The sequence below is a fragment of the Petaurus breviceps genome, unplaced genomic scaffold, assembly GCF_028583685.1.
Source record: "Petaurus breviceps papuanus isolate PSGF00001 unplaced genomic scaffold, PetGlider_PUasm1.0 90792, whole genome shotgun sequence".
Lineage (NCBI taxonomy): Eukaryota > Metazoa > Chordata > Mammalia > Diprotodontia > Petauridae > Petaurus > Petaurus breviceps.
The window spans coordinates 8,742,745-8,754,546 of NW_027187347.1; the positions used below are offsets into that span (position 1 = coordinate 8,742,745).

Genomic DNA, 11,802 nt, shown 5'->3' on the forward strand with positions numbered 1-11,802 from the left:
ACCTAGCTGAATATTGTAGAAAGATGATTCTGAGACATGAAGGCAGAGTGCATTCTATATTTAGAGAGCAGATTGTGTGAAGGCACAGAAACTGGAAGATTAGATTGTGTGAAGGCACAGAAAATATAATGTCAGGTTCAGGGAATAACTTATTCAATTTGTCTGAAACTGGAAGATTTGTCTGAAACTGGAAGATTAGATTGTGTGAAGGCACAGAAAATATAATGTCAGGTTCAGGGAATAACTTATTCAATTTGTCTGAAATCCAAAAGTATGTGAAGGAAAATAATATGAAATATCTGGAAAGGTTGGTTGGACTTTAATCATCTAGGACTTTAAAAGTCAAGCTGATGGGGCGGCCAGGTGATTCAGAGAGTAAGAGCACCGGCCCCAGTGTCGGGATGACCTGGGGATCAAATCCGGGCTCAGATACTTAGCGCCACACCCAGAAATAACTGGCTGTGTAACCTTGAGCAAGTTACTTAACCCTGATTGCTTTAAAAAAAAATCAAGCTGAAGTCTTTGCATTTTATCCCAAAGTCAATGTGAAACTGCAGTCTCCCTTCTAGGAAAGTCAGTTCCAATAGCTCTCTGCTGATGAACCAAAGCCCTTGTCTTATTCAGAAGTATTTGAGACTAACTGATGATCCACCCATTTTCTTATAACCTCCCACTTTTAAGTACTTATAGATTGGACCAGAAATGTTCCTCTTGAGTGATTATGACTCTTAATGGAGTACTAAACTCTTAGACTAAGCTATATTCCAGCTTTCTCATTAGGGTTGTCCCACCTGGATAATTTAGCCAACAATTTCCCTTACAATTTTGAACTGCTTTCATGATTCTGAAAAAAAAATCATATTCCAATTCCTTCTAAAAGCAGAATGATTCATACCTGATTCAGCCTTGGTATACATTTCAGTATAGAGGTTAGAGCATAGCTCACTGAGAAATCACACATAAGTTGTCTTTGGCATTTTAACACAGTTGATCTTCATTGTATTCTCATCTGGCTTAGACAGCATATAAACAAATTACTTGTGAATATCAGACAAGTGGTACCTACTTGGATCCTAAATGCACACATTTCCTGGGACATACCATCATCACTTGGTAAGGTCACTTTTCTAATGGGTACATACAGAAATAATATACCTCAGAAGCCGTTTCCAAATGAAATATGGCAATATCCTAAAGTTGAATTCCTACAGGAGGCAGGCAACTGATTATTACAAAGTTTCTCTGTCTTTGATGAGTCTGAGCAAGGGAGTGGGGCTATCAGGAATGGGTACTCACCCTGGCTTTGTTGGAATGTTGGTATCATCCATTCTATTCCCTCCATCCCACCCTCCTAAAGCTGGAGTTTAAGTGAGGAGTTCTCGGTCCCTCTCCCAGACCCAGTGTGTAGGGGCCTGGGCTTGGATCTAAAAGCAAATTAGATAAAAAGGTAAGAAGTTTGTGTAACATTTGCCCTTCACTCTTGTGTCCTTTCCAACATTAGTTAAATCCAATGTTTGTCATTGACCATACACAAAAATCCTTTGATTAGACCTTGGTCACACTGTATTCTATACTTGCTTTAATTATCCTTTCTCTCTCAGGCATTAATTACTATCAATCTTAACAATGTAGCGTAGCGGATAACAAATGCCTCTACTACATTACCACAGAGTTAGGAAGATCTGAATTCAAATACCACTTCAGACATCCACTAGCTATATGATCCTAGATAAGTAATTTAATTTCTCTGGGTCTCAGTTTCTCTATCTGTAAAATGAGGGGGAGGTGAACTCAAGAATATTTAAAGTCTCAGCTTTAAATCTATGATCCTTTCCTTCATATTTTTTAATCTACATTTGTTCATCACCCTATTCCTTGAGAGTAAATCAAGATATTTTATCCTAATTTTCAAGGTTTTATATCAGCTGGCTCCAGCCTTTTTCACACCTTGTACCTCCCCAATACTTACCTTTTATCTATTTTTCCTATTTTCTCTCATATCTTTACTCTTTTCTATTTATTTTTCCTACAGCCACTCATATCTGCACTCAAGTCTTCTACTCCCCCGGGTATGATGGAAGAAAGCACTAGTCTTGAAGTCAAGAAGACTAAGTTCTTTTTAACTGCACAGCTCCTCACAAATTGATTAAGCTACCTCTCTATGCCTGTGAAATGGAGACCTTTCTTAAAGGCTAAAAAACAGAAAGGTTCCCTGTAAACCCTTAAAGTGCCATATAAATGTTTATTATCATTTTATCCCATTACCAGTTCCTACCTCCTTCTTCCTTCCAAAAAAAAAACCTCCTGAAATCTTTCCTTTATTTTATGTCCTCCACTTTCCTGGTCAGATGGAATAAAAGTTTGACACACCTTCTGTGCATACATAATAGCATTATACAACACTCCAGGGTTTACAAAGTGTTTTTACATGCATTATTACATTGGACCCTCACAACCCTGAGAAATAATGATGACAGATATGATTCTTCTCATTTTACAGAAAGTGACTTTCCAATGGTCATATACCTAGTGTTAGAGATGAGAGTCAAATCAAGGCTTCTCCTGACTCCATGTACTGCACCAATCTCCTGTTTCTCACCTTGATTCTGCACCTGATAGTTTGTGTTTACTCTTAAATAAGCAGCCCAGACAAGGACTTTCTTAGTATTTTAAAGGACGAAGGGATTTTCAGAAATCATGGTAAGCTTTATTTCCACATGAGCAAATCATGAGACGTTAAGCAATTGCCCAAGGTTGCAGAAGTAATAGAGCTGGGAGATGGCAAAAGAAGAGTCCAAACCCTCTGATTTTCTCTGCCACACCATTTCTCCACTTAAATATTGTCACCCCTGTATTTAATCCCTCCACTAAGACAGATCTCAACCCCTCTATCTTTGTGTGCTTTAGCAGGCAGCTTAATTAAGGGATGAGGCATCAGAAAAAGAATTTGGTGAAAGGACAAGATACAGCCTCCCATATGAAAACCAACTGTTATGCATAGAAACTGTATTTAGAAAAGTTATCGTGAGGCAGTGAATAGTGACCCAGTTTTTGAGTCAGAAGGTCTCAGTTTGGGTATTGGTTCCACCACTTTGGGGAAACCACCTGTCTTCTCTAAACTGAAGTCTTCTTGTCTTTAAAAAAGTGAAATGGTGAAACCTACATACTCCCTCAAGGTCTTTGTCTCTCAATAACAATGAGTACCTACTATGTGCCAGGCATTGTTCTGAGCACTGAGGGGTCAAAGAAAGGTAAAAGACAGTCCCTGCTCTTGAGAAACTCAGTCTGAGGAGAGAAACAGACAAATGACTATGTACAAATATGCTACGTACAGGATAAATTGAAAATAATACAGAAAAGGTGGTATAATGAAGAGGGAGCAGGAAAGACTTCCTGTAGAAGATAGGGTTTTAGCTGGGACTTGAAGGAACCAGAGAAGCTAATAGGCAAAGATGAGGAAGGAGGGCAGCCCAGTTATCAGAGACAGCCAAAGAAAATGCCCGGAGCTGAAAGATAAAGTGTCTTGTTTTAGGAACAGCAAAGAGGTCAGTGTCACTGGGTGAAAGAGTCTATTTAGTGACGATGTACAAGAAGACTAGAAATGAAGGAGGGGCCTAGTTTAAAAGGGCTTTGAGTGCCAAAGGAGTTTATATTTGATCCTGCAAATGATAGGAAGCTACTGGAATTTATTGGGGAGGGGAGGGTGGAGTGCCATGGTCAGACAGGTACTTTTAGAAGATTACTTTGACAACTGAGTGGAGAATGGCCAGGAGTTCAAGAGACTTGTGTCTGAAAGACCAGTCACTAGGCTATTATAATAATCTCTGTGTGTGTATACACACATGTACATGCACAAATGTATGTGTCTGCCCACAAACGTAGGTGTTTATATACATACACATACAAATATGTATATGCATATACACATATATAGAAATACAGACATACACACACACACACATATATACAAACACACACACATACTTACATACCAGGGTGAGTAAAGTCCTAGCTTCAGAGTTGTGAAGCACCACAAAATGTACATGGCAGAATGAAAAGACCACTAGATTTGTAATAAGAGGACCTGGGTTTAGATCCTGTGCCTACCACTCACAACCTTTGTGGCCTTGGGTAAGTCACCCTACCTCTCTAGACTTGTTTCCTTATCTGTAAAATAAAGGAAATGTACTCGGTGGACCCTGAGGTCCCTTCTAACTCTTCATCTTTGATCACATATTCCTTCTCTTGCTTTTGTCTTCTGCTGTTCTCTCTGCCTGGGCAGTGGCATTTCTGTGCCCTACTGATTTTAGGTTTGCCTGTTTTCTTTTAATGAAAACTTTTAGAAGATGAGGACTAGAACATGAACAGTCTTTCTTCTTTTGAGCTCTGATCATACCCCCGTGTCAATGTCACAGCCTCCCAGTGAAACCACCCACCTCCAGGCACTCACTTCATCACAGATCTGTCGAGTGACAAGAACTCTCCAGTTCATGGCGACAATGAATTTTCTCTGTACCCGCTGGAAATCATAGTAGAGATTACGCCACAGTCTCTTTCCAAAAAGGACAGGCATCATATTGAATTTAGAGTTCATGTCATCTTCCTCAATTTGATTGGCGATGAATCTGCCACAAGGGAAGGAGAAATGCTAAACAGATGCCTAGTAATGACAGACCACTCAGAACCAGTCAAATGTAGCAGTGGAGAACTAAGAAAAAAGCACCCAAAATAACCCAGGTAATATATAGGTTAGGAACTAATAACAGCTTTACTCCAAACAAATAGAAAGTCTATATCAGAAGAAACAAGAGATAGAGTCCAGAACAGGGATTCTTAACCTGGGGTCCACAGAGATTTCAGGGAGTCCACGAACTTGGAACTTATTATATTTCAATATAATTGTTTTCATTCATAAACCTATGTATTTTATTTTATGTATTGAAAAGCATTGTTTGGAGATAAGATCCATAGTCTTCACTTCACTGCCAAAGGGATCCAGGACACACACAAAAACGGCAAGAACCCCTGGTCTGCACTTTGGTGAGTCATCAGGTATAATCAAATTGGAATAATGGACAAGTATTCTCCAAAGTAGGGAAGGTGAGCCATTAGTAGTCAATTCAAGGTTTCTGGTGGCCCTCACAAAGCCCCTTGAATCCCAGTTTTCCTTCCTCCATCATTCTGCATGCTCCAAACTAGGACTCCAACCCTTGATTTCTTCTCTTTCTCTTCTATATATCCACAATGCAGATAAATCAGCAGTCTCTATTGCCTAGGACAGCTTAGGGAATTGTTGGAATGGAAGGGATGGCATTGGCCCCCATCATACCTAAAGTAGTGATCCCCCTGGCTGAGAAACCCTGTTTCAATGTTTACGTAGATAAGTGGAGAGGATGAGAGTTCTGGTCCTTGAGAAATACTCACAGTGCCACAAAAAAATGGATCCGGTTATAAGTGTAAGCAGGAAGTCTCACCCGGCCAAAGTATTCTACAACTATGGAGAGCAGGTACTGATAAAAAGAAAGGGACATGGTCAATGAGGCAAACTCAGGAAATTAAAAAATTAGAGAGCCGAAAAAGATTTTAGGGGCCCTCCAATGTAATGGTAACCCCTCATTCTATAGATTAGGAAACTGATGTCCAGAGAGACTGTGTTTTCTCAAGACAAACTAGTGTTTATGTTGGCAGTAAGTTAAGCAGTTGTCTATGTGGTTTGAGGAGCAACCCATACCCAAAACGGGGCCTTGACATAATCTAACAATGATTGGAGTCCTTAATAGGTTAGACAAAGAAAGACAGGGCCATTGTCTCCAGAGGGTCCTTGAAAGGGCCTCCACAGAATGGCATTACTATACTTTCCAGCCTTTTACTACCTTTCCTATGACTTTAAAACATGGCCAAGCTGAACTACTAACTATTCAATAAACACATCGGAAGTTTTCCTATCTCTGCTTTTGGCAAAGGTGTTCCTTACACCCAGAATGCCCTTTCCTTTTATCTTTGAAACTTGAAATCATACCCAACTTTTAAAGCTCGACTGAAATGCTAAGATGCTGAGGAGTGTAAAAACAACAAATTCTGGCTCGGAGAAAAGAATAAGAACTAAATGGGGAGGAGGAGGGAAGGCATAGGAGAGTGCAGTGAAAGAGTCTAGGGTGGACGTTGAAGGGGAGTTTACTATAAAGAGCAAAGTACCTGAATGCAGGGAATTGTTGGAATAAAAGGGGTAGCATGGGTCCCCCACCACATATAAAGCAATAATCCATCTGGCTGGGAGACCCTATGACTTTCAATGTTTATTTAGATAGGGAGATGGAGGGCATGAGGGAGCCAGGTGGCACAATGAACAGACCTGGAATGAGGAGGACATAAACTGAAATCTGGCCTCAGTTCCTAGCTGTGCCACCTTGGGCAATCTCTGCCTGCCTCTATTTCCTCGTTTGTAAAATAGAGATAATAGCACCTACTTCATACAGTTGTTGTGAGGATAAAATGAGATATTTGTAAAGCACTTTGCAAATCATAAAACATTATTTATGTAGCATTTTATCATTTTATTTATATAAATAAAATATACTTATATATTTTAGCTAAGTGCTATTTAATAGCATTTATAGGCTATGTTATAAAAAGAAAAATTGCAATCATCTTTGCCCACCATTTTCTCTATGACTAGCCCTGACCCTAGTGTGACTATTTTAATGGAAAGGAGCTCAGCTATGGGTTGGGCTAAGCCAAAAGTAAGAAATAACTTCCTCCTCCCACATCATCATCAACATCATTAATACCTAGTATTTCTGTAGTGCTTTGAGGTTTATATTATCTCATTTAGTTCCCTTACTACCCACCGGCACAAAGGCTAAATACCTGGAAAATTTATGGGACCCTTCTGCCTAGAGGCTAAGCCTTGAAGGAGCAGTGAGGTTAAAGTTTCCTTGACTTCAGGGATGTCACTGAGATACAAGGGCACCACATGGTAGGGACCACTGTCCCATAGGAAACTACTGGCTATGCATACCTCCAGAAGGTCCTTGAATGCCTATGCTGTGGAACAGCCTAGAGGTAATAGAATAATCAGTCCAAGCATGGAGCCCAGCTTGGGCTTGAAAGCACTTTGCCTCAATTTCCCCAATGCAAACAGTCAGCCCCCTGAACCCATCTCCTCTGAAGTGTCAAGTAGACATGCAACAAGAGGTCCTTCCTACCCCAGCTTTACAGAGTGAAAACAAATACCAGAGAAAAGTGTCCAGGGGAGCTGTAGATACCTTATCAGACACTTTAAAATGGCTGTCTGAGTCCAAGAATTTCCTAATGACGGGGTCTTCTGTGGAGGAGAAAGGCTGCATCAGAACAGGGTGAGGAAATCATGAACACTCCAGTCCCAGAGGAGAGCTCTGGACACAGTTATAAATGCCAGGACACCTTAAAGCTGGGCTTTTTTTTTTAATAGAAGCAGGAACCATGGACTAGATTGCTCTCCAACCTTGTCCCCATAGGCCTTTCCTAAAGGATATGATAATTTGTCATACCATGATCATAAGTCAGACAATTAGAATCACAGAATCATAAACTTGAAAAACTTGATTTGAAAAAGTATCTCAGTGGTCATTTAGCCCAAACCCTACCTGATGTATGAATCCTCACCAAGTGGTCCTCCAACCTCAACTTGAAGACCACCAGCGACTGATGGGGCAACACATTCCATCTGGAGACAGTTTTAATTGTCAGAAAGTTTTGCTTTAGAGCTGAAATCTGTCTCTCTATGGCATTAGTTCATAGATCCTAATTCTAGCTTTTGGAGAGTTCTCTTTTTCTGGGAATCTCCTTTCCCTTTGAGGAATGGACTAAAGTGTCTTGGGTGTGTACCCAGACAAGAATTCTAGGTAGGAAATGGAGCCCCCCTGCCCACCTCAATCCAAATTGATTAAGGGATTATTGCTGTTAGTCACTTTATACTTGTTGTTGAATTAATTTGAATTTGACCTTCCTGGGGTTTAGGTTCCTGGGTATTATGCTCATTGTAAGCAGATTTGGCTCTGAACACTGGGAATGTAGTTGGGTAAATATGAAACAGGAGTTCCTTATCTTGGTATCTCTTACCCAGCAGCCTGAAGAAAGCTTCTAAATCTTCTGGGCGGAAGTCAGCAATTTTTCTCCTTTTTAGAACAAGCTTTGTGTCTGTTGACTCAATCACTGACCATACCTTCCTTTTTCTTTTCTGTCTACTCTCATTCCTTTCTTCTGACAGAGATGGAGACTGTGTGATATTCCCTGAGGTTGAAGGTACATAAGCCTCTATTATAACCTTGGGGGTGGCCTGCAAGGAAGCTACTGAGTAAAAAAAAAAAAAGCAGAATCAGAGAAAGAAGGCACCAGAGAGGGTCCTCATTGCCTCATTTGGCACTCACAATAGCACTGAGTGGCCTGCACTGAAGGTGTTTTTATGGATGAGGAAACTGAGGCTCAGAGATATTAGCATACTTGTCCCTCCCTAGCTAGGCCATGTCATTAGTAAGTAGGAGCACTGAGACTTGAGCCCATATCTTCTGACCAAGTTCAGTGCTCTTGTAAGATATCTATGTAACAAATGGGCTGGCTGCCCATATGGTAGGAATAAAGGAGGGTGGTTGAACTACATGGTAGTTAATGCATCAGATAGATAGAGGGATCACCACCTCCTGAAATACCTAAGACTCAATCCCAAATCATCTCTCTGTATAGCCTTGAGCCCTGATTCCTTATGCTTAATTCCATGGGCCCCCAGTAGACTACTGCTCATTAACAACTGGCTAGAATCACTGGGTAACCCACACAGCTCTGCTCTGAGTTCTCCACCACCTAGACAGTTAGGATAGGGAGCAGCACCTGAAGTCAGGGAGGCCTGGATTCAAATCCTACCTCAGATACATCCTTAACTCTGTGATCCTGGGCAAGTCACTTAAATTCTCCCCTCTTCCTCTGTAAAATGTGGATCATAAGAACACCTACCCCACATGGTTGTTGAATGAATCAAATGAAATATCTGTAAGTCATTTTGCAAGCCTTAAAGCACCCTATAAATGCTAGTTAATTCTACCACTGCCACCTCCCTAGGCCTGCTGATCATCCCTGTTTTCCCACCATTTGTGTTTATTTCCATCCTTTCTCATGATCAACTTTGATACCAAATTTTCAGCCAAGAGACAACAAATTGCGTCACTATTTTGTGTTTTCTCCACTATGTCCTGTGCTTTTCTGCCTCCAAATCTTTGCTTACACCATCCTTGATAAACTCTCTACTGTTTCCACTTAACTGAAATCCTGCCCATCACTCAAGGACAGGCTTGAATCTCACCTCCTCCATGAAGTCGTCCCTGATCAGTCCCAACTGAAAGTGAAGGCTCTCTTTCCCTTGAAAGGACTTAGCTCCTAGGGTACCTTTCTTGGGCACTGATCATGGTCTGTTTTGTTTGATGGCTATGTGTCCATCATTTCCTTTATTATATTTGTAAACCCCTTGAGAGCACAGACAATGATTCAGTTTGTATCTCCCTTTTCATAGAGCATTTATCTAACTAATTCTACTATTTTCAAGTAAAGAAGATTTGGAAAAAGTGAAATACATGGGGATAAAATCTAATAACGAGAAGACTTATATAGAGATTTGATTCACTTAACACCCTTTCAAAAAACAGCCTGTCTGAGAGCAACAATGATAGCTAATTGTATAGTTTTCTAAGGTTCATAAAATACTTATTATGTTGATTATTGTATATAATATTCACAGCAGCCTTGTGAGGTAAATAGCACAGTCATTATTATCTCCCCTTTATAGATGAGGCATCAGGGTTTTCAATTACTTGACTTGCCTCAGGTTACCCAGCTGTAAGTGTGGGAAACTGAATTGGAAGCCAGATCTTCCCTGATTTTCCACAACAGTGCACTGCCTAAATAAATGGGATAGGCACCTGGAAGGAGGGAGCCAAAAACAAGTTTAACTTACTTCATAAAACCGTAGACTCTGAGAACTAGAAAGAAACCTACTTCAACACCTCGTATCATACAGGTGAAGAAAAGTAAAAGCAGAGAAGTGTGGTAAGTACTTAAATGTCACAAGCTAGATAGGAACAAAGCCAGGATTTGAAACTAAATGGCCTGTCCCCCAGGACAGCACTGTGCCATCATACTGCCATTTTCCTAACACCACCCTATGTCCTTCAAACTCATCCTTCATGCTACCTTTGGCTGATATGCCATAGGCCAGTGTTGAACTCCATACTCCATAACCTGGAGTTCATGAATTTGTTTGTTTTTAATACTTTGATTATTATATTTTAATATAATTGGTTTCCTTTAATCCTGTGTATTTTATGCATTTAAAAACATTATTCTGAGATAAGAGTCCACAGATCTCACCAGACTGCCAAAGGAGTCTCTGTTGCAAAAATGGTCAAGAACCCCTATTATAAGTGTTTACCCCATATCTTAGCTAGGATAAGGGACCTGTCATCCTTGAGGAAGGAACTAAGGCTTTCAATCTTTTCTGCTTGCATAGTTTGTGCAAAGCTCTATAATTGTCTAGGATATCACAGAATTATCTCACATGGGACCATACTAGGAGGACATTTTTAAAATACTCCCAGGAGACCAAATCACTCCCAGCCGCTCACAGCCCTCCTTGTCTCCTCACCCACCTGAACTTTCCATGGCAGCTCTAACCTATCTAATAAAAACTTCTGGGACCTTTCTGAGATGGAAGTGACAGCCCCACTCGAAGCTGCCCCCCCCCAGTCTGGGTTTTCCCAGTCCTCTGTGTCAGCCGGAATCCACTGTCCCCATCCAATCTTTCTCTCTCTTTGCCAAAGGTGATAATGAGCAGGCAGCACTGACTGAACACTGAGCTTGGTTGAATGTTTGGAACCAAATAGACCCGAAGGTTCTGGAGTATGCATGAGACTTGGATTCTCAAGTGACATCAGACAGTTCCACATGAGAACTGGCAATGTGGCTCAAATTCAAATGGCCACATGAAACCTCTGGGGCCCATCATTCTGACATGAAGGGAAAAGTGGCTGGAGTGAGGAAAAGGGAAGAAGAACATTATTCTGGTTGCATCAAGGAGAGCAAGTCAATAGGCTCTCCATCTCAGGAAAGCTAGGATTTGCCTGGCCTTCCCAGAAAATTATTACCTTTCCCACTTACACACAGGTCAGATCTTAAAACAATATCCAGACTAGTGCTTCTCCAAGGTAGGATCTCCTGAATGTGTTTTCCTTTCTGAGATGTCCAAAAGCTAAGGGGCATGAAGGATGCTAAATTGTTTACAAAAGTTCCATTGATCCCAAGGAGGTCCCAAACTTCCACCTGAGAGATCAGGGATATATCTTCCCAATGTAATAATATCAAGAAATGGCCTCAACTTCAAACAGACCACCCCAACCCCCCTTTACTGCTGCCTGGGGGGTGTGCTGGGGAGAGTTGGTGGAATGAAGTGGTTACTTCATTAATTAATTAACTAACAATTAATGCCCAGGACTAGAGAAATCATTCCCCACAGGAATCACCTTGGCTTCCATTGTAACAAATCTCCCGGGCCTTGAGATCAGTTTTGGACCCATGATTATACCACCTCCATGATCTGGAAGTTCTCCCCTCTAATAACAATCTCCTGTCCTTTCATCTCTTCCTCAGTCTCACACCTCCCAAATCTGGGTGCCTGTGAGGTGGCACAATGAATAGAATGCTGGGTCTCACATCAGGACAGACCTGAGTTCAAATCCACCCTCAGATACTGTGTAACTCTGGACAAGCCACATAACCTCC

General features: G+C 41.0%; 1 protein-coding gene across 1 annotated transcript; it reads right to left on the minus strand.

Annotated features, from left to right (window-relative positions):
• Positions 1–1,250: 1,250 nt before the first annotated feature.
• Positions 1,251–10,686, minus strand: LOC138147507 (putative speedy protein-like protein 3). The gene is made up of 6 exons (XM_069070024.1): positions 10,674–10,686; positions 8,101–8,328; positions 7,266–7,324; positions 5,425–5,510; positions 4,451–4,625; positions 1,251–1,424 (listed from the first exon to the last, which is right to left on the minus strand). Exons 1-6 carry the CDS (start codon positions 10,684–10,686, stop codon positions 1,365–1,367), a joined length of 621 nt encoding a protein of 206 aa, XP_068926125.1. The 3' UTR covers positions 1,251–1,364.
• Between the last annotated feature and the right edge of the window lie 1,116 nt (positions 10,687–11,802).